The sequence below is a fragment of the Arvicanthis niloticus genome, chromosome X (assembly GCF_011762505.2).
Source record: "Arvicanthis niloticus isolate mArvNil1 chromosome X, mArvNil1.pat.X, whole genome shotgun sequence".
Classification (NCBI taxonomy): Eukaryota; Metazoa; Chordata; class Mammalia; order Rodentia; family Muridae; genus Arvicanthis; species Arvicanthis niloticus.
Window position 1 is genome coordinate 85,221,591 of NC_047679.1, and position 24,257 is coordinate 85,245,847.

Sequence of the window (24,257 nt, forward strand, 5' to 3'; positions counted from 1 at the left end):
GACACACAGATATATACAGAGATAATAAAAGCAGATAAATTGTGTTTCAAAGCATATTTAGACATGAAATAAATAAATCATAAAATGTACAAAAGTACAAAAGTATATATGGTATATTAGTATTAATAGTACTAATTGTATTATTAAAATGCCCATGTATTTGAATATTTTAAAATACATATTACTTTGAATTTAATACCACCTTTACTCTGGGTTTTCTAGTTTTGACTCACAATGAAAAGCATAATGCAACAGACAAATGAAAGTTTTGGAAAAGAATAAATGAACTCACAGTTGCTAATAGTACAGAGAGCTGGAAATGGTTCAACAAATGACAAATATATTCCAATATTTGAACCAAAATCTGTCATGGTTTCTGGCAGTTTTTGTCTGCATCCTACTGTGGTCTCACTATCTCTTAAAGTATTTGTGCAAGAAAGTTCAGTGCTGCTGTGAAAACTGATTTGTTGTTGTTGTTGCTGTTGCTGTTGCTTTTGCTGCTGCTGCTGCTGCTGTTCTAGTCAAAACCAGGTCATAGCTGAGCAGTGGTAGCATAAGCCTTTAATCCCAGCACTCAGGAGGTAGAGGTAGGCAGATCTCTTTGAGATCCAGGCTAGCCTGTTGTAAAAGAGAGTTCCAGGACAGCCAGGGCTGTTACACGGAGAAACCCTGTCTCAAAAAGTAACAAACAGACAAACAAACAAACAACAAAACCTGGTTATAGTTGGACAGGCCCACTAACCTCATCTGTGCACAGTTACTATAGAAATATTGCAATTGTAAGTAATTTTTCTGCCTTCTGAGATGTAAATCTATTATCCAAAATTATTCTCCTACTGACAAGGGAGTCACCCTCTTTTGCTTTTAACATGGTCTCTCTATGCAGTTCTGTCTGTCCTGGATTTCTGTGTGACTGGGCTGTGTTGAACTCACAGAAGTCCTCCTGCTTCTGCCTCCTGCATGACTAAGTTAATGGTGGGAACCACCACACCTTTATTGCCATCTCTTTTTAGGCAGGGGGATATAATTCCAAAATTTCTTCATCCCCTTTCTTCCCTTTAAACCTTCTCATGTGCCCATCCCTGCTCTTCTTCAAATCCATGCCCTCTTTTCTCATTAATTGTTATTGAATGTATATATTTAAGTGCATGTCTTCCAAAATATAACCTGCTTATGGTGCATATGATGTTATTTACATGTATATTCTCAAGACTAACCATTTGGCACTGGACAACCAATTTGTGTTTCCCTAGGGAAGCTCACCTCTCCCGCTCCCAGCTTTACTCATTTTGTGCAGGCCTGAGGCTCTGTGGGCTTTTCCCCATCCAATTTGGCCTGTCCATTGCTGGACTCTTTTTAATATTGAAATACTTATTAGGGAAATACAGTATTAGCAATCTTATTTCCTCAAATGTCTATCACATCTATGTGCTGGAAAACTTTGGACTCTTCTAGAAAATTAAATTTATTTGTTTGGCAAACAAGCTTAATATTTCTCAAAACTTTTGGACAGAAAATTTGTAAATGTATTACAGATAATTCCTATTTACCTTAACCAAATTTCTCCCATTTTATTAATGACTTATGTTTCTATATTTAGTAGAACATGAATTAAAAACAATGCATACTCATTAACTAATATCCACTTTTCAATTCGGATTCCCTTAGCTTTTGCTGACTGACCTTTATTTCTCCAGGATTAACTTTTAGGCAGATGCCTAGTTACATTAACATGTAGTTACACCATTTTAAAACGAAAAGCTGCTGTTCTCTAGAGCTGGTAGAAGACAAAACATGCAAACATGAATTGAAGCCAGAGCCAGAGCCACTATATTAGGTGCTAAATGAGTCAGCCATTAGGGTCTTGCAAAATGCTATTGTTTATTTGATTTTGTTGTATTTTCTTCATTTACTTTCTCACAACCCCCAACTAACAGTTTTTCTAAAGGAGGAATACATAACTTACTTGCACTGGTGGAAAGTTGCAGAGTGTTTGTTTTGAAAAATTTACAAAACCCACTAGCTAAATGGAGACACCTTTAGAGAAATAAAAACGAAGAGGCAGGGATTCCTGGCCAAGATAAACACATAGTCAGCCATTTTGTAATATTAATTGTGTGATCTGTGATTTATTTGGGAGCTTGTGTGTGTGTGTGTTCCAGCATTCCTTCAGGCTATGGGCATTTATGCTAGCATAGAAATTAATTACTAGACCCTGTCTTCTAGCCTCCAAAGTCAATGTCCTTGAAAGAAATATACAAGATTTTTTTTTTACAGAGCATAGCAGTTTGGAACAAATAACACAGTTTAATAAAAAAAAAATGATAATGATATAATTACTAGAACCCAGAGATGATCTGAGTTCTCCTATGACCCACAGATTTTCTCCAATGGGTATACCTCTAAATACAAAATGCTAACATTTTAATTAGAGGATTTCTCTTACAGGCATTTTTATAAATAGAACTGACTTCTAGGTCCATGTTTTCCTTCAGGGTTGTCTTTCTGTTTTCAGATTATCAAAATATTATCAAAATAAATTATTTTAGAGTGTGTAATTTATAAGCAACAGAAATATTTGTCATCATCACGGAGGTTAGGCAAGGCGAGATCAAGGTACCATACGATTTGGTGCTCGGTGAGGTCCTGTTCTGCACAAATGGCATCCTCAGTGTATCTTCACATACTAGAAGGGACAAAGTAGCTTTCTTACATCTCTTTGATAAAAACACTAATTCTATTCCTGAGAGCAAGGCCTTCATGACTAAAGTAAATCTCAAGTGCTCAATTGTTAACAATAATCTATTTGCTATTCTTAATATATGAGATTTGAGAGACACAAACATATAGATTAGAGAAGGGGCATTCTAATAGTCTCATGTTTTAATCAAATTGTAGTTCTTGGGCTGTATGTGCATATCAATAGCGCATTGCCTAGAAGTATAATGATGATTACTAGACACTGGGAAGGGGAAAGGGAAAGGTTATTCTATTTGGTCAGCGTGTGCTATTTATGTGTATAGAGTTGATGTATAAAACTCCATTAGTATTTCAATTAGTACTTATTTAACTTTTTAAAGTTCATTGTAAAGTAAATAAAACAGAAAATGTAAATAAGTAGCCATCAGGCAATTGACAAATTAAGAACCAGATCTTCTGCTTAGACTCACATTTCCTGGGCCTGGAGGCAGCTTTGGCCTATGAGTATGTATTGCAACTTATAACATCTTTTCCAAAGGAGTGAAAGGCTTAAGATTTAGGATGGCAAAGATACTTGGGGAATGAGACTAGAGGGAAGAAAGGGAAGATGAAAGTAATGTAGTTCTGTTTCAATTAATAACATTTTAAAAGCAAATAAAATACTCTACCTAGAGAAAATACTCTGATATTTACTGGCACAGGGTGGTCAATGATACAATGTTCCTTGATCTTCAGGAAGTACAACCTCTGAGTACAGCAATTTTTCAGTGGCTTGTCCAGTATTTGAGTGCAAATCCTGGCCAAGGTTTCAGGATTCTTTTTGTTTGCTTTCTGGGTCACTTTCATTTCTCAGGTTCCCTAACACCCCCTGATTTGTACACATTCCCTATAATTTCACTTTAAGAAAGGATAGGTGTAGCCCTTCCATGTCTCTGGGATTGCTAAAAAAAAAAAATGATCCACAAGAAATTTTGAATCCATAATGAAGTATCTAATCACACTTACCAGCCTGTCCCAGACAATTACACCAAAACTCTTCTACTGCCTGTGTAAGATGTAATTTGTAGAAGTGGTGAAATTTTCATGTGTGCCCTGTAGGTTTCATTAGATTTTCTATGATATGAAATGATTCCAAGAAATCTCCTACAAAATTCACCATGTCTTTTCAGATAATTCAAATAATCATTGGAAGAAGAATCAATTGGGGCTTTTACTGTGAGGGGCTTTATAATTTCTATGAGCCTGCTGAAGCTAAATGAAAAACTGTTTTACAAAGTAGAAATAAAGAGTTCACAGGAAGGACTAGGCTTTGATGGTGAACATCTTAGAAAAGTCTCCTTCAGTTGTGCGTGTGTACATGAATTTCTTTAACTTAATATTCAAGACTCATGAAAAAAAAATATATATATATATATTGCTACTGAGGTATATATTCCACATTACTAATGAAAATGCCAGATAGCATTGATTCAATCTTATTAAACAAAAAAAGGAAGAGACTCTGAGAGTTCCTACAGAGATGCAAGTTGTATCTAATTGGTTAAAGAGCCTGGATGAATTTCACAATTGCTTTGCTCCAGCAGAGAATGATTTTCTATTATAAATCTCACTCAACAAATTGCTCTACCAATTACAAATGTTTTCTCCTTGGGCAGTACTATTAAACAGTTTAGCAAATCTTTTATAATTGTCGGCCTCCAAACACATATTCAATCTATCTTCAGGTTTATCAGAAACGCTCCTTAAAATGCAAATAATTTCATTTTTTGCTCAGTTCCTAGAAGGCTACAAACTGAATATAGACTTCATTTGCTTTGAGTATTGACTCCTTCCCTCTTGCTTTTAGTTCCTTCTGGCCTTCATGTCATGCCTGGAAGTTAACATGTTCTCTATGGATGAATGAATGTGAGACTCTTAACAAAAGAGAAAATAAATATAAATTAAAATATTGTATTCTTAAAGTGACTATTGAGAAGCTACCAAATAACCTATTATGCATATATACTTCTGAACCAGTGAGATGATGAAGATTCATATGATGAAAAGAGGATGCTGACTTCCACGAGTTGTCCTCTAACCTCCAAAATGCTCTGGGACCTGTGTTTCCCCACATACAAAAAAGCATATGCAAGTTTTAAAAATAAAACTTTCTGACAAAACAATAGCAACATGCATTTTCCCCATAAAAAAATTATGTGTCACTAAATGAAAGGAATATATTCTGAGAAGTACTCTGTAAGGCAATAACATACTGTGTGGATATCACAATATATACATGTACAGCTTATGTAGGCTATGTTTCAATTAGTTGTCACTTTAGGGGGATGGAATCATATATGTATCCATCATTTACCTAAGTATCTTTATGTCATTGATGCCTATGTAGAAGAACTAATTAGAGTCCCAAAGCAAAATGACAGACTGTTCTGGCAACTTCACACACATTTTTTTCAGTGCCTCTAAGCACTCCACATATGCTTGATCTTCCCAGAGTTAGGCTTCAAAAGTAGTCTTTTTACTTCACTAACTCTCTGTCCAGCTACCAGCAGAAGGAACATGAATCAATCAGCTTCTTTTGATTTAAATAAATTGAAAATCATAACACTGCTATATGTGAAAGTACATTTTATAAACCATACAAAAGCTTCAATAGGAAAATAAAGCTTTTATAGGCAGCAAGGTTTTAGCCCAGGTCAGCCTTAATTGCCATTAATCTGAAAACTGTCATTTCTCTGAAATATCATTTTTTGGAGAAAGAATGGTATTCACTATTCACATTTCCACATTGAATTTTAGCCTTGATACATACATAAAATATTTAAAGTCTGCCTAAGACATATTGGTTAATTTCTCTTCATTTGCTGAGTGTCCTTTACATATCCCAGCCTCAACTCTATTTAATCTTGGATTGTAGGTTTTGCTCGACAAGAATGTATGATATTAATAACAACAATACTGCTGTTTCCCATTCTATAAAATTAAGAATATTGAAAAACAATTTTGACATTCTAAAATTACATTTGGAGTCCCATAGTAGTCAGCTAAGCTAAGTGGCATTATTCTTACTTGGTAACTAAAGAAACAGGTTTAGAGCCTAAGGTAAGAGCTTCCCTTCAGCCATTTACAAGTACAGTTTGGCTAGATTGAATTCTTAAAATCATCTCTCTCAAGAATTCACTGTTGTCCAGAATGTTTTGGAGCATTCCACATATGGGCTGCAGAGAGACAAACCTTTCCCGGGACTGAAAGAGTGAAAGTCAGTATGGAGTGAGACTAAGCAGCCCTGTCATTAATCAGGGTGGGAGGACAGACAGATAAAGCCAGCTGCAAAGTTAACAGAAAACACTGGTTCTCCCAGGGTCATGTAGCAGTTGTAAAATGCCATAAGGACCCGTCCTTCTTTGAGCGATTACTGCTTCCCTACCAATGATGCCCAGATCTGCTTTGTTATCAACATTTACTACTAAGGATACCCAACAGTTAAACCACCCTCAACTCCTGACAAAATGCAAGCCCAAGTTAATTCCCCCTTCTATGATCCCACTCCAGAAATCATCCCAGCAATTACCAATTCTTCCATATGACCTCCTCAGAATTTTAAAATCTTAATGTTATACTTTTTAAAATCGAAGATCAGTTGACAGCTGCTGGACTGTCTCTCCTCAATGTATTGGGTCAATAAATCTGGTCTTGTCAGATTACAGACTTGATGCTGGTCTTGGACTAACAAGTTTTTAATAGGAAAAAAAGGAACACATCACATCAAAAGAGAGATTTATTCAATTAAAAGGTTTTTTTTTAAATCATACCTCCTATCTTTCATATTCTCAGACATCATCTCTGGACAATGATTGCTAATAGTTCAGAATAATAACCCAGACACTCTGCACGATACTAAGACATCAAAGAAGAACTCAATTTGGTTGAAGGGGGTATTTACAGTGGATGAAAATTGAATTTAGATATTATAGTACTATTTACCTCAATTAAGAAAACAACACAGTTTTCTATTTAAATCCCAGGTGTACAGAAAATTCAGTTAGCCTTAATCCCCAGCCCTGTCCAATTCAATTAACCAATATTTCACTAATATTTCACTGCATCTATGTTCTTTATCTAAATGTCATGTTACCATTCCCTTCCAGAGTGCTTCTTTTCAGTTTTGATCTTTAGGTGAGCAGGGAACAGATATCTACAGGAATAATACAGTTGCCAGTCTCACCTCACTGCTTACTTATAAAGTCAGAGTCCCAAGTTTATAATGCTTCAGCCTATGATTTCAAAATAATAACAACAACAAAAATAAAAGAAACAGACACATCATTAGTAGAACCTACCTCACACTCTGAACATTGCTCTTTTGCCAGACTGGTGATAAGTGGTACGCTAACTTGATATGCTGGGCAGTAAGGAGCTGCAGTTCCTATTCAAGCACACAATCACAAGGGCATAGCTAAGTATTTATGCACAGGAGTATGACATGGCCTGGGTGTATAGGGCCAAGGACAAGTTTTAGGAGGAAAATCTCTTCTTCCATCTTGTTGATGTGGGGTCTCGCTTGTTTTTGCCATGCTGCATATTCCAGACTAGTGAGCCTGCAAACATCTAAATGATTCTCCTGTCTCTGCTTCCCATCTCACTCAAAAGGGCAGTGATTAGAGATGTGTACCGCTGCATTGGGATTTTTATATGGGTTAAAGGGATTGAGCTCAAGTCATCGGTTTTTGTGACAAGTGCTTTTAACTTCTAAGTTATTCTACTGGTCCCAAGACTTTACTCTCTGGGCATGATAGCACTAGTGGAGTAATGAAGTTTGTGATATGGGTATGCAATGAAGCAAACAGACTACAGACTCGCAGCAGCAATCCAACATTTCAGTAAATGACTAAAAGCACTACTGCTACTGGAAGAAACATAAAAAATCATACCAATTTCTGTATAATGCCCAGTACAATGTAAATGCTCTATAAAAGGTAGTTTAGAATTTCTGCCAATAAAACAGCCTTCATACAGTTTCAGTGTGCTATTGTCTCCAAGACCCGTGTAAAATACCAAAATTGTATAGATATTAGAGTATCTTATATAAATTACATAGTTATATGTATATATCTTACATATTTCTCATATATTTTGAATTTATTTTAAGATAAATTTATACATATTGATGGTATAGATATGATTATTCAATACAGGTATAAATTATGGAATATATAAATCAATTTAATAAACCTATCCCTTAGATATTTCTTAATAATGGAAATTTTCAGTATCCATTCTTCTACGCTTTGAAGTGTATTCTTATTGTTGTTTATAATCACCTTATTCTACAGTAACATACTAGAACTACTTATAGCTATTACAATTATGTATGTAACTTAAGACTGCTTGGTCAACATGTCCCGAGTTTCCCCCAAATATGATAATCATTATTTTTCTCTCAATCTCTATGAAATCAACTACAAAATACACTACACAGGGCATGAAGAGATGGTTTGGTAGTTAACAGCAGCACTTGCTACTCTTCCAGAGGACTAAAATTCAGTTCCAAGCACCCACAGGGAGGCTAAAAACCATATGTAACTCCAGTTCCAGAGACCCTGACTCCTTGTTCTGGCCTCCACAGACACTGCTTGCACATGGTGTAGATGCACAGAGGCAGGCAAAAGATTCATACACATAAAAATTTCTATCTATAAGAGAGATCATACAGAAATCATTTCCTTATTCCTAAAATCATACCAATTTCTGTATAATGCCCAGTACAATGTAAATGCTCTATAAAAGGTTGCTATACTGCAGCATGAATTGTAGAATGACCACAGGAAACATCTTACATGTTTAATGCTGGGATTATTATTTCCAAATATTTTAGTTCTTTGGCTTAATAAGGACAACTCACAGTTTTATTTTTTCTTTCCATTTATTTCGATAGTTAAATACTTTTGTGGGAATTCAATGTGTGATAGTGAAAAATAGTTTGAAACAGTGTTGCTCATCACAATTCTAGGTATATGGAGCTTTAATGTTTAATGTCACTGATTGTAGCAAATAAAACTCATAAAATAGTTAACTAGCATTATACACATACATTCATACTTTAAATTTAAGGACTTAATTTAACAGAAGATCAAAATGAAAAGTAAAGTTCCCCTTACCCCTGTACCGCAAACAGCCCCATATTCATACATTTGTTAACTTTGATATATCCTTATCATATAAAGTCTACAGTATACAACAGCATGTATTCCTGGTACTTTTCATTACACATATTTCAAAAAATGTAAATGGGTGTGTTATCTGCCAGTATAGCACTGTGCAGAATACTTTCATTAGCCTAAGAAGCTTCTCTGCCCCACATATTTATCTCTCTCCTTCCAAATCAGGAGTCCAAAGATATTTGCACTGCAAATAATTGCCTTTTTTAAAACATTGTACAGTTGGAATCCAACATCAGGTAGTTTTTCTTTTCAATCTTTTGTTTTCACCTTATATAGCACATAGCATTTTCAGACTGGCTTTTAAAATTACTTATATGCATTTTGGGGGTTTCTGTGTCATTCTGTAGTGTTGGACCTTAAAAAGCAAGACACATAATATCCCACTTATTCGCTGTATTTTAGCCAGGTTCTCTTGATGACACTGGCACTGTGCTAAGTACTAATAACAAAAATATAAGGCTAAATAATGCCACATATGGGCATGTCTCAACTTTTTCAGGAGTATTTTCAATCATTATTTAATTATTTTACTATTTTTTAGAGAACTTGTATATCTCATGTAAGATTAAGACTGAATTTATTAGAAAATTATTCATATATTTCCTCATATTTTTAAAAGCTTTTAAAATAATTTTTCTATGATTGAATTTAGGTTCAACAGTGCTGGCTGTACCATAAAACTTGGATGTTTGAGTATTTGTTTGGTTTGGTACTTAGGAATCTCTTATGTAGCTCAGGCAGGCCTGTAGCTTCCAGTCCTCCTGCCTCTCTCTTCCAACTGCTGGAGGTGTTATTGTACCCCATCACTCTTGTTATGAAATATTTTGGAAAGACAAAGGAAAATGAGTTATTGGGCATATTTTCATAGCTATATATTATGTTTTATGAAGTGATATGTTGGTATTTTTTTTCTGAAAAGCTACAGTAAAAAATGATTAGTAGAAAGTACAAAGAACTCCTGTATACCCGTTTCTACCTTCTTCTATCCTTTGTTTGCTCTATCATCACTATCTTGCATTAGTATGGGGTATTTGGTATGATTGATAAAACACTATTAACCAGTAATTTGAACTAAAGCTTATAGCCTCCCTTGGGATTTACCCTTTGTAATCTATAGTCCTATGAGCTTAGGATACATATAATTTCTTTATTTTTCTTTTTTAAATTAAATTATTTCATCCTGCTCACTGACCACTCCCAGTCACTCCTCCCACAATCCTTCCTCCACCCCATTCCATTCTTCTTTGAAGGGGTAGCCCCCCCATCCACTCACCCTGATACTTCAAGTACCTTTGAGATTTCTCTATATCAATCATTACAATAGTCACTGAATTCAGATTAATCAATGTTATAAAAATGTATAATCTGTAATATTTTGTCATAACTATAAGAAGCAGGAAAAATCTGAATTGCGAGAGGAGAGCCACAAAGACTACAATCTGTTCAAACTAGCTCTGTAGAGACAGCCCAGTCTTTGAGACAGGGTTTCAGGTAGACTGGGCTGTCCTTGAACTTGCTATGTAGCTGAAGCTGACCTTGAACTACTGATTCTCCTAGCTTATCCTCCATGTGCAAGAACTATAGGCATTTCATGCCTGACTAGGAAAATGAATATTTTCTAGAGCCGTAGATTTGCAATTCTGGTTTCATTTGTTTTACTGCCAGGCTCAGCGTACTCCAATGACCTGAAAGTTCTGTGTACATTTTATGTATACACATAAATACTTTAGGTGCCAACATGTTCGATAATTTGATAAAGTCTTTGTATCCACTCAAAAAAAGAAAGATACTAATCTACAATTTTCATTTCTTGTAAGGTCTTTAGAATTAAGATACTGATGATTTTGACCTGAAAGTTTTGTGTAAATTTTATGTATACACATAAATACTTTAAATGCCAACATGTTCAATAATTTGATAAAGTCTTTGTATCCACTCAAAAAAAGAAAGATACTAATCTACAATTTCCATTCCTTATAAAGTCTTTAGAATTAGGGTACTGATGATTTTGAAGAATTATTAACCTATACTCCTGTTTATATTTAATGAAAAGCCTCATAATGTTAGCATAATTTCTTCTTTATATGTGAAAACTGGTTACTCTATCTGATCTTGGTGGCTTCTGTTTTGAATGGTAATTATTGAATCCATTTCTTTAGTATATGTTGGCCAATTCAAGTATCTCTGCCTGCTTATATGAGTTATGGCATACCATGTCTTTGAAAGAATTTTCATTTAATTGATCATTTTTATGTACATAGTAGTTTATTATCTGTATTTATTATCATTTAAATGTTCATGATATCAGAAACTAGGCTTCCTCTGCTACAGCAATTTTATAATTAAATGTCTTGTGAGTTTCTTATACTCTTTACTCAATCATAATGAATTTTTCCCAAAGAAATATATTTGGGTTTTTGCTTATTTTGTTGTTGTTTCTTATTCATATTTTCATTTAGATGCATTTTGATTTTTTTATAAATCAGTTTGTTCTAGGAACTTTGTATACTTTTTTAAAATCTGTTTTAATTCCCTGAGCTAGAGCCATTGTTGGTTGATTTTTGATCTTTCCTTTCTTATGTATGCATTTGCTGTTATATTTCTTTCTGTCTTAGTTAGGGTTTTACTACTGTGAACAGATACCATGACCAAGACAACTCTGACAAAGACAACATTTAATTAGGGCTGGCTTACAGGTTCAGAGGTTCTGTCCATTATCATCAAGGTGGGAGAATGGCAACATCTAGGCAGGCATGCTGCAGGAGGAGCTAAGAAGGCTGCTAGCAGAATACTGGCTTCTATGCAGCTAGGATAAGGGTCTTAAAGCCCACGCCAACAGTGATACACCTATTCCAACAAGGCCACACCTTCTAATAGTGCCACTCCCTGGCCAAGGATATACAAACCATCACATTCCACTCCCTGGCCCCCATAGGCTCGTTCAAACATATGATTATATGGGGGCCATATCTAAACATAGCAAAATGCAAAATATATTTAGTCAAACTTCAAAGGTCCCTATAGTCTATAGCTGTCACAACTATGGTAAAAGTCTAAAATTTCTTCTGAGATTCACAAAGTAATACAGGAAATTAGCTTCATACTCCAAACTCTGCATCTTCATGTCTGATTACAAGTTGGTCTTCAGATCTCCAACTCCTTTTTCATCTTTGTTGACAGTAACAAACTTCTTTCTCCTGAGCTGGTTCCAATCCGTGTTAGCAGCTTTCCTAAACCATGGCCCAGAAATTTCGAACATCTTGGGGTCTCCAAGGCAACATCAATGTTATAGCTTCATGTTGCAGTGTCTGGGATCCACACATGATCTTCTGGGCTCCTCCAAAGAGCTGGTGTCACTTCTCCACCTCTGCCCTGTATAGGCTAGGCTCTGGTTGACTCCACTCTAGCTGCTGCTGTTCTTGTTAACCATCCCATGGTACTAGCATCTCCAATATGCTGGGGACTTCCACTGCAACTAGGCTTCACCAATAGCCTCTCATGTGCTCTCTTCATGGTGCCAAGCCTCAAATCCTTTGCATGACCCCTTCAGTCCTGGACCATCAACTACAATTGAGGATTCATCTTTATCAATGACCTTCCATGGCATCTAACAGTGCCACGATTCAGCTGTTCTTCATGACATCTTCATGCCTTCAAAACCAGTCACCTGGGTGACTCCTACATGTTACCAAGTACAGCTGCTGCAGGAGATACAACCTTGGCAATCTCTGGAACACAGCTTCTTTGTTTTCTCAGAAAACACTTCCCAGAAGATTTTGCCTTGTGATGCTGGTACCTTCTTAATCACCACTAATTTCTTAGCTCCAGCTAACCAACATCAATTGTCCCAGTAATCCCTTCTATTCTGGACTCTAAAGCCAGAGCCATGTGGCTAAAGCTGTTGTGTTCCACTGTTTGCTGAGGCTGTAACATGGTCCCTTTTTTCTATTACATTTTCACCAGCTTTCTGTTTTCCAACTCCTTCACTGTCTAAGCTTGGCTGTCCTGGAACTTGTTCTGTGGATTTTAGTTTTTTGCACCTAGAACTTGCTCTGTTCTAGGCTGGCCTTGAACTCAGAGATTTGCTCGTCTTTGCTGCCTAGGATTAAAGGATTTTTATTACCATGCCTGGACCTAAACTTAGCTGGGTGGAATCTTTCCCCAAGGTCACTACTCCCTTAATTCAATTTAATATCCTTGAACACAGGATTCAGTTCTATTATACTTCTGGGTGCTCGTTTAAGTGAACCCTTGAACCACATATTTTGTATTTTTTCCTTTCTCAACTTGATCCTTTTCATTAAAATGCTCTTCATAAGAGTGAACTTTAGTAACCACACAACAGAATTTACGCTAGGCTGTTTTGAGATGTTTTTCAAAGCAATTAATCTAAATCTCTTCACCAGGAAGACTCTTCATACAATAGCAAAAGCCCCCATATTATTCACCAAAATACCACAAAAATAGTCTCTAAGCCACATACTGAAATTCTTCTCCACTGAAACCCTTGGTCCAGGTCAGCACTGTTTGAATCACTCACAGCAACAAAGTCTTCCATATTCCTTCTAGGATAGTCCATTAAACCCCACTTAAAGCATTCCAATACTTTTCAAATCCAAAGTCCCAAAATCCACATTCTTCCAAACAAAACCATGGTCAGGCCTATCACAACAAAACCCCAGTCCCTGATACCAGCTCCTGTCTTAGGGTTTTACTGATGTGAACAGACACCATGACCAAGACAACTCTTACCAGGATAAAGTTTGATTGGGACTGGCTTACAGGTTCAGAGGTTCAGTCCATTATCATCAAGGTAGGAACATGGCAATATCCAGGCAGGCATGGTGCAGGAGGAGCGGAGAGTTCTACATCTTCATCTGAAGGCTATATACTGACTTCCAGGAAGCTAGTATGAGATTATTAAAGCCTATAGCTACAGAGACACACCTACTCCAACAAGGCCACACCTTCTAATAGTATCACTCCCTGGTCTGAGTATATACAAACTGTCACACTTTCTAATCACTTTTATTTTTACTATATTTCACATTTTAATTATATTTTCATTTTAAAATATTTTAAATTGTTTAAATTGCTCTGTTGTTTTACATATACATAAACTCCAATCCCAGTGTATGTGTGTGTGTGTGTGTGTGTGTGTGTGTGTGTATTTGTGTATAATACCATTTCCAGAGTAAGACCAGTGTTGCCACATGTGTATGTTTCTAGAGAAATCCACTCAGTATTGGACAACCCATAAAGGAACTCATCACTGAAGATGAATTATGCTAGAAATGTGTTTTTTAATCTCTAAATATTTTGGTTAGATATTTGTAGGTAGGTATCTGTCTGTTGTTGATTTCTAATTAAATTTTATTGTGTCCTAAGAGCATAATTTACATTATTTCTATGCTATATTTGCTAAGTTAAGTAGTTTTCTTGGTTGTTTTGTTTTCTGAGTGATTTATGTAAACTTGAGAAATGTAGAGATTATACTCTTATTGTGAGAGTTTATAGATATCCGTTTTATTTTGTTGAATGTTGAGGCTGGTAACTTCAACTATATCCTTACTGGTTTTCTAACCACTGATTCTTTTAACTGGTGGTAAACAGATGTTGAAGTCTTATACTCTAATACTGAGTTCAAATGTTAAGCTTTGTAGTACTGTCAGTTTTTGCCTTATATATTTTGTGAGTTTGTCAAATGTATATATGTTAAAAGATTTTATGTATGGTTTTTAGAAAAATCTCCTTCACCCATAACATCCGCCCCTTCATTCACACTTTTTGCATTAAAGTCATCTTTGTATAAAATGAATATGTTTATTGTAACATTTTAACATTGGAGGCTTTTCTGCATCCTTTTAGTCTGTCTCTTTCTTTATATTTATAGTTAATTTCTTTTAGAAACCATCGATTTTACACCTTATCCTTTTAAACTACTTTGTGAAGATGTCTTCAAACAATACAAAAAGTTCATGTATTTTTACCATGATTGTTGCTATTGGTCTTTAAATATCATATTTGTATCACTTCCTATTTCTCTTGTTTTGTTTCTTTTTTTCTTCCAACCTTTCTGATTTCTCTGGTTTTGATGGATTATTTGACATTATCCCAGTTTATCTTTTCTTTGTAGTATGTCATTATAGTTTGTACATTTATAACCAGTTAAGTATATACACAAATAACACCTTAGTCATTTACAGGGATGCCTAGTATCTTAGAATATTTCATATTTCTATTTTCTGGCCTAATAGGATGGTAACCATTCCAAAATTATATCATGTGTCTCAGGCTTTAAATAACCCTGTGTCCACAGACTTTTGCCTTCCCAAGTGTTTCTCATTGTCCATTTGGATGAAACAAGAAATCTAGAGTTGAGTGGTTCTTTTATGCCCAGGTAGTTGTTATGCTTTGGTATATCCTCTTTTTTGAATATGAGAAACTAGTTTCCTTTGAGGATAAACTTCAATAAAAGAAGAAGAACAGAGTGTTCTGGGCTAATTTTTTAAACGAGCATTTCCCTTTCCACTTGCCAGAAGCTTGAAGGATAGATATCTGAACTTTACCTTGAAAATTAGCACTGCCCCGAAGGCAAAACTTATAAAGTGTGAAGTCTGCCTATGAGTGACTGTGTGTATAAAGTTTTAACTCTTAGGCTCAAAGTAGAGAGCCTAAATACATAAATACAATTTAAAATTTCAATTAGTTTTAGCTGATATACTAACTATAAAGTTTATGTTGCTGAGATGTTTCCATTCATGTGTATAGTGCGTTTTTTGTACTTTATGTAGTCTTATTTGTATTGTCTCAAGCTCCTAAGATTCTGATCTGAGTATACGACAATCATTAATGTTAGGGGGAAAGAGTTCAATTATCTAATAGATCAAAGAAGAGATGGTAATTTTTTATTTGTTTCACTACCCCTATATTTCTCTCATTTCCTCTCACTCTTACTCTCTCACTGTTTGTGTGTGTGTGTGTGTGTATTTGTGTGTGGCACAATTACCAAGTTCTTTCTAGTAACACCATTTTTGTGTTCGTGGAGAAAGTATATGTATGAGTACATGCACCACATGTCTATGCATAGTTACGTTGGGGTCAGTCAGAGAGTGATATCAAGTATCCTTCTTAATTGCTTCTGGGACTTATTTTTCAAATTTCATACATGAATATAATGTATCTTGGTCATATTCACCCCATACTCTTCTTCTATGTTCCCCCTTCCTCTCAGCATATCTACCATCTCTGTACCAACTTCATGTCTATCTTTTTTATAACCCACTGGATCCAATAATTGCTGTCTATATGCTCAGGTACATGGAGTGGTCCACTGTGTCATGGACAACCTCTAACAGTGACCACTTCCACCAAAGAAAAGCAGCCCACATTCTCTCAGCCACCATCATTTGCCATTTGCTCCTCACCTAGGGATGGAGCATAGGGATACCCTCCCCACCCCATGGGGAAATTTTTAACTGTTTTGATCTTAGGTAGGTCTTGCACTGATAATCACAGCTGCTCTAATTCCATGTGTGCAATAGCCATGTTATGTACAAAGAAAGAGAATTTTACATCTCTCCTCCCTGTCCTCCAGCCCGTACATATTTTTACCACAACCCTCTTCTAATGATTTTGTCTGAGACTTTTGGAGCTACCATCAATGTTCTATTTATGGTTGAGCACACACAATGGCTTATTCTCTTCATTAACTAGTACTCTTTGCAATAAGAAGCTTCCTTCACCAGTAGAAAGCAGGAGAAATCTATGGATGTAACATAAATATTTATAACACAGTTCGGCCACAAGAGTTTACATAAAACAACAGTATGTTCTTCCTTAGGGTCTATGACTTTGTTAATCATGTGTTATGATCACATAGAGAGCAGGCCTCAAATCTAATCAAGAAATTGTTTGGTTACTCCTGTACACATTTATAACATTATTGCACAGTGGATATATATATATATATATATATATATATATATATATATATCCTTGAATGTTAAGATTACAGTATGCAGGGCCCAATGCCAGGTAAGACCTTTGATGTCTTTTTTTCCCACAGAAGCATGCATAGCAAGGTACAGCAGTATGGAAGTTAGTCAATACAGGACCAGATACCTAGCCAGTTCAAAATTATTTCTCTATGTCCTGTAAACAAAGTGCCCACACGTTATTTTTATTTGAGACAATGTTTTTTCATTAAACTTGGAGTTAACTAATTCAGCAAAATACCTGTCCAGCAAGTCCCAAGGGCCAACCAACATTTCCTAGCCCTAGGATTATAGACATATATATATGCTGCTGTCCTTTGTGTTTACCTGGTTTGCCATTTGCTAGGGAGATGAACTTGGGTCTTTATGATTGTGTAGCAAGTATTTAACTGACCAAGCCATCACCATAACTACTGTATTAAAACTTCTAATAATATATTACAGCCATATTTTTGATGGTAGTGTTTTTGTCACCTGGATTGATCTAAAACTTTTTTTTCTAATGTTTACCTTTTCATATAGCTTGCCTTAAAGTGTTAGTCCTTGGACACCATGTTAGTTAGATTTTATTGTCTACTTGATGCATCCTAGAGCCACATAGGAAAAAGAAATCTTAATTAACCGATTGTGCAGATCCTATTTGCCTGTGGCCATCTGGTCTGTGATTTTCTGTACTGATATGGGAGGGCTCAGCCTACTGTGAGTGGCTAGACCCAGGGAGATAGCCTGAAATGTCTAAGAACACTAACTGAGGATGAGCCATGGAGAAGGCAGAGAGGAGGTCCTGACTCTAGATTCCTGCCTTGAATCTCTTCCCTGACTTCCCTCAGTCATCTACTGTGATTTGAAAGTTAAGTTAGGTAAACGAGTCCCATCTCCAAAAGCTGCTTTTGTAGTAGCAACAGCAGCAGCAGCAGCAGCAGCAGCAGCAGCAGCAACAACAACAAAACACTAGAAAACATTCTACAGGCCAAAATTCCAATGGATAAATAGATTTGTCCAAACTTGTCAATTTTTGAACATTTTTGGTGATGATTTATACAGAAAATAAACCATTAAAAGTAAATCAACTTCACACGACTCTTAGTATTCCCATATTCTATCATTAGAATGAAATACTTCTCTGGTTATTTGAAATACATCCTAGGATGCTCTCACCTCTAACCTCTATCAATCATAAAAGCAGCCTCTTTGGTGTCTAGCTTTCACACATTCTGCAAATAGCCATCACTATCTTTTCCTGGAAAACAATATCTTCTTCCTTCGGCCTAGCCACTGTGTCAAGTCTATTTTTAAAGCTAATTTACGTTGTGTGCTTTGAAATTCTATAGTCATCACAATTGGGGCAGGAATACTTCTTGACCTCATCCATCCTGTAATTTTTCAATTGTGGAGATTTTGCCTTCTCCTTTAAATTTTAGAGTGTAATGCATCAGGTTTGAGTCTTAGAATGTTTATGTTTCTCTTATACTAAGTCTTTAGCCCAGAGCTAGGTACTTATTCGGCGTTGAAAAAGCATCACCGATGGATTTTCATATATCAGTTTGGTAGGAAAGTTTGACTACTCTACAGACTGAATACAGACATAAACACCAACCTCCTGCTTAATTCCAAAAAAGCAAATCACCTCTAGATTTTTAAGAGCTGATAATTAAGACACCTCATATATATTAATAGAATGAAGAAGGATCATTTTTCAGTCCTCTTTCCAAATTCTTTCTGCAGCCTGTGGAGATCTGTTTTTGGAAACTGCATTAGAGATGAGGAGGGAAACGCTCTGTGGCATGGAACAGGATCAGCTTTCTGCCCCGTGCCTGGCAGAGACTGTGACTGCCTTCCATGTGATACTTTAAATCAAATGAAATTTGTGGCGCCTCTGAGGCTCCTGCAACTACTAGAGCTTCTTCCACAGTGGTTTTACGTGATGCTAACACAGTTGAATACTGTGGGATTTACCAAGGGAAGGGAGAAAACAAGGAGAACAGAAGTCAATGTAGATCGTAAACATCATAAATTCCCAATTGTATGCTGAGAGAGGGGGGGGGGAGATGAGGAATTCTAGCTTCAGGCTGTCAGTAAAGCAATTAATATAAAGACAAATAGTAGCATGTGATCTTAAAGATACAAACATGTGAAAGGTCATAGAAGATTCTCTTGAATTATATACACACATTATCAAGTCTTGGATAACAGAGGGAAACACAAGCAGGGTTAGTTTTTTAAAATGTGTAGAACTTACTTTAGGTTTTCATATCAGTTCAACGGATTCCCAGATTCTAGCAGCTCTCTTCTGCTAACTTAACATAAAGCTTTCCCATATCTCAAAGAAAATCCAGGAAAAAGTGTGAACCAAAATAATATTAAATGCTAATAAAACAAAATTAAGATGTTTTGGGAGGAGCCAGAATCTAAAAAAAATCTGTCTTCAGATAAAGAAATATTTATATTTAATAATGTTTCTTTAAATGTGATTGTGGTTGTTTTTATTTTTCAAATCACGTATTTGAACTCATTTTACTATCCCAGCTTCATTGTCAGTAGAATATGTATTCTTTCCAGTTTAAAAATGAGTGAAAGTACAGTGCCAATTGAAACATTACTTCATACGTTTCCAACTTGACTTTGTACTAGTCAATCAGAGAAACCTTTTCTGTGTTCATGGTTGTATATCCACAAAGAAGATAAAAATTGCTTTCGTCACCCCCTAATTTTCCATATCAATTATTTTATAGTTACCCATATATGTCTATATTTAACTAGATACTTAGCCATTTTCTACCATTTTTCTTTGCTCTTTTTGGTCAAAAACATGAGGAAGCAGAAATGTCTTTAATGAGGAAATAGCTAGATAATGTTAAGACTCCCACTCTTTGAAGAAACAGGAACCAATGCTAATAATGCAGCTCTTCTGTTTCCAGCCACCCAAGGCCCCTCGCAATTAGCTTCAGAAAGAAAACAGGGAGACTAGGAGAAAACATCAAAGAGAAAAAGGTTTCTTCCAGGAGTAGAAGTAGAAGAACAAATGGGAGCAAGGGTCAGAGATAGAGGGTCCATGGGGTGGATAGGCAGTCAGGTTTGGACAGGGCCAAGTACTGTATTAGATAACAAGCAATGGGAAGGGGGGGGATGGGAGCTTTTCTTATATTCGAAGATCAAAAGTCACTAAATACCTTCTGTTTATTTTCCCTATGTAACTTCTATTTATTGTATATATGTTCACCATGTGCTTGCTTGCTTGCTTGCTTGCTTGCTTGCTTGCTTGCGTGTTTATCTGATTGGTTGCTTTTGTTTTTATTATTGCTTTGGTTTGGCCGTTCTCAAGACGGGGTTTCTCTGTGTACTAGATACTTAACAGCCATTTTCTACCATTTGTAGTACTCACTCTGTAGACCAGGCTGGCCTCAAACTCACAAATACCCACTTGCCTCTGCCTCCCAAGTGCTAGAATGAAAGACATGTGCTACTATGCCCAGGTTTATGCTCACTGTTTTTTAATTAATTAATTGTATCTATTTATTTTGTGTACATTTGGCATTTGTCCTAAATGTTTGTCTGTGTGAATGTCAGATCCTCTGGAACTGGAGTTGCAGATAATTTTGTGCTAAACCGTGGGTGCTGGAAATTGAACCTGTGTCCTATGGAAGAACAGCCAATGCTCTTAACTGCTAAGCCATCTCTCCAGTGCCTATGCTCACCATTTTTAATGTTCTCTTCTTTACCCCTTTATAAAGCCTAACTTCTACCATAAAACCTATGCTTGTACAGATTTTTTCATTGTGTCATTATGTAAAGATCCAACTAGTTTACGTGAACTCAATTTAGAACACTAAAACCAATGTTCCCTTTTTGACACAAAGCATATGTACTCTTATTTATCTTTGCCCAGTGACATGTTGTTGCTTCCTTTTTTGACGAGTAAATTCTCCATGTTTGATTTTTCATTCTTTTCTGTTCTTTACTTTTTTGTGTTTTCTTCCTGGAGGTGATATAGTCACATGCCTCTGACCAGAGTACCATATCCAATAAGAGTCCAGAGGCAGGCATACTGGTTTAGCATCTTGTAGAATTTATATGACAGCTTTCTGCCTCTTTCAAACCAACACACCCAAGTCTCCTGTCTTTCTTTCAGGCTCCTCAAAGAGCATCTTGGAGAAAAAGAAGTGGAGTTGACACTTATCTTTGACTCAGTGGTGGAAGCTGACTTGGCTAATTATACCTGCCATGTGGAGAACAGAAATGGACGGAAACATGCCAGTGTTCTACTGCGGAAAAAGGGTATTCTTTTTCATAAATACAACTATGCCTTTACTAACTACCAATATCTACTAAACATGTTTTCTGGGCACATTTTGTCATTTAATACAATCTTCCTTTAACTATTATCTTTTTATTATTATTTAAATGGGTTTTTAATTACTTTTATTTTTTTACAGTTCATCTATTACCCTCCTCCTGGTCCCTCCTCCCACAGTTCCTCAGCCTATTCCTCCTGCCCCCTGTCTCCAAGAGGATGTTGCCTGCCACCAGCGCCAGGCCTCCCCACACCCTGGGGCCTCAAGTCTCTCAAGAGGCCAGACCAGGCAGTCCTCTGCTGTATATATGTGTTGGGAGCTTCAGACCAGCTCTTGTATGCTGCCTGGTTGGTGGCTCAGTGTCTGAGAGATCTCAGGGGTCCAGGTTAGTTGAGACTGCTGGTCTTCCTATGGGATTGCCATTCTTCTCAGCTTCTTCCAGTCTTTTCTCAATTTAACCACAGGGATCACCAACTTCAATCCAGTGGTTGGTTGTAAGTATCTGCATCTGTCTCAGTAAGCTGCTTGTTGAGCCTCTCAGAGGACAGCCATGCTAGGCTCCTCTCTGCAAGCACAACATAGCATCTGTAAGAGTGTCAGGCCTTGGAGCCTCCCCTTGAGCTGGATCCAGCTGGTGACTGGACCACCTTTCCCTCAGTCTCTTCTCCATTTTTGTCCCTGCAGTTTTTTTAATTTAAATTATTTTATTTATTTACATTCCAGCTGTTGCCCCCCCTCAGCTCACCCTCCCACAGTTCCTCATTCCATTTCTCCTCCCTCTTGCCTCCAAGACAATACTCCCACCCCCCACCCCACCCCAGACCAGGCCTCCCCCTTTCCTGGGTCCTCAAGCCTGTCTAGGATTAAGCACATAATCTTCTACTAAGTGAAGACCAGGTAGACCTCTGGTATATATGTGTCTGGGGCCTAGGGCCAGGCCCCTATTGTTCCTGATTGGTGGCTCAGTCTCTGGGAGCTCCCTAGGGTCTAGGTTAATTGAAACTCCTGGTCTTCCTATGAGGTCAGCTTCTTTAATCCTTCCCCTCATTCAACCATAGGGGTCCTGACTTCAGACCAATGATTCAGTATAAGTGTCTGCTTCTATCTCATCTAGCTACTTGTAGGGGCTCTCAGATGACAGCCATGCTAGACTCTGATCTGTAAACACATCATAGCATAGTAGTATCAGGCCTTGGTGTCCCCATAAGATGGATCCCAAGTTGGGCTGGTCATTGGACCTCCTTTTCTTCAATCTCTTCTCCATGTTTCTCCCTGCAGGTCTTTTAGATAGGAACAATTCTGGGTCAGGGATTTTTACTGTGGGTTAGTAACCCAGTCCCTCCACTTGGGGCCCTGTCTATTTACAAGAAGTAGACTCTTTGAGTTAGTTCCCTTTCTCCAATGTTGGGCATTTTGGCTAAGGTCACCCCAAAGTTCTCCCATGACAACAAGCCCTGTCCACCCTAACATGCATAAAAAGCAAGGTAAGGACCTAAAATCCTATGTCATAAAGATTATAGAGGTCTTTAAGGAGCATATAAAGAACTCCCTTGAAGAAATACAGGAAAACAAATGTAAACAGGTAAAAGCCCTTAAAGAAGAAACAAATAAACCCATTAAAGAAATACAGAAAAATTCAATGAAGCAGGTGAAGAATTGAACAAAACAGTTCAAGAGCTAAAAGTGGAAATAGAAACAATAAATAAACTGTTGATTTTTTTAAGGAGCAATATTTTGCTTGCTGAGCATACCAACAAAAATAAAAAGCCTATGACCTTTAATAGCATAAGGAAATGAGAATGAAATAAAGTCTGGTTATACATTATGTCACTTGACATAAAATGTGCCATGTTTGTAATTCAAAGTGATACATAAAATTTGGATATACTAGCATTCAATATTTTCTCTGTATTTTACTTTATTATGTGTTATATTGCTTAGTTGAAATGTTAGACATTATGGTAACAAATTTAAAACAAAGTTACTTTTTATATTCCAAAATAAAGTGTAACATAAATTGTCAACAATGTCATATAAGAAGAGTTATCATTAATACTCTAAGTTATATTTTGTCACATGACTTCCTATTAAAAGACCTTCAAGCCGGGCGGTGGTGGCGCACGCCTTTAATCCCAGCACTTGGGAGGCAGAGGCAGGTGGATCTCTGAGTTCGAGGCTAGCCTGGTCTACAGAGTGAGTTCCAGGACAGCCAGGGCTACACAGAGAAACCCTGTCTCGAAAAACCAAAAAAATTAATAATAAATAAGTAAATAAATAAAAGACCTTCAATTGGTGCATATAGTCTAAGTACTTTGGTATTTCTGGAAAAGCTCCTCTTAATAGTTTGTTCTAGAATGTGTACAACTGTATGTGATGGGGGAAAAAAAGAAAAGGAAAAAGAAACAAAATTTATGCATAAAGAGGCTAAAACTGGACAGTGCCAGAAAAGCATCTGAAAAGGCTTTAGCAGAAGTCTCCATTACTACAAAAAGGCTAAATAGTTTGTGTGTTCACCTGGGAAAGGTTTTGTAAATGTAGCAGAACACATGTTCTTAATCAGCCCACTTGTTGCCTAGGCTATAGAACAATAGAACAGATTAAATCAGCAAAATCACTACTTGCACCTACTAGCCGAGATGGAATTTCCATTTTCTTGCCAGCCCCAAAACTTGAGCCTGACCAGAATCTCCAGAAGAAGCAAGGAAACGTGATTTTTCTGAGAATACTGCTTGTATCTCAGCAGCAGCATTTCTCACTTGACTGGACTCGATGCTATCTTAAAGGCACATTTATGCATAAATGGGGTCTAATATGGAAAGAGAAATCAGTGTAGTCAGATTCAGGCAATCTGGTTCAGCCACCTGGTGAAATATAACTGATATGCCTGATTAGTGTTTCTGAACCCTAGTCTCCTCGTATATACAAAAAGAGTAACAATACCTACCTTGTAAAACCAAGAGTTTAAACCAACAAGTACTAAATATAAAATGTATCCCACCTAAAAAGTATATTTTATTATATTTAATGTTGAGTAATTTTGCATCTATATA

At 36.6% G+C, this 24,257-nt stretch overlaps 1 protein-coding gene across 1 annotated transcript in view; it reads left to right on the top strand.

Moving 5' to 3' along the window:
- Il1rapl2 (interleukin 1 receptor accessory protein like 2) overlaps positions 1–24,257 on the top strand; it is a 1,120,259-nt gene that overhangs the window by 1,068,555 nt on the left and 27,447 nt on the right. The window contains exon 8 of the mRNA XM_034486219.2: positions 21,045–21,190. Coding sequence (XP_034342110.1) covers positions 21,045–21,190 — 146 coding nt within the window. The remainder of the gene's footprint in view (positions 1–21,044; positions 21,191–24,257) is intronic.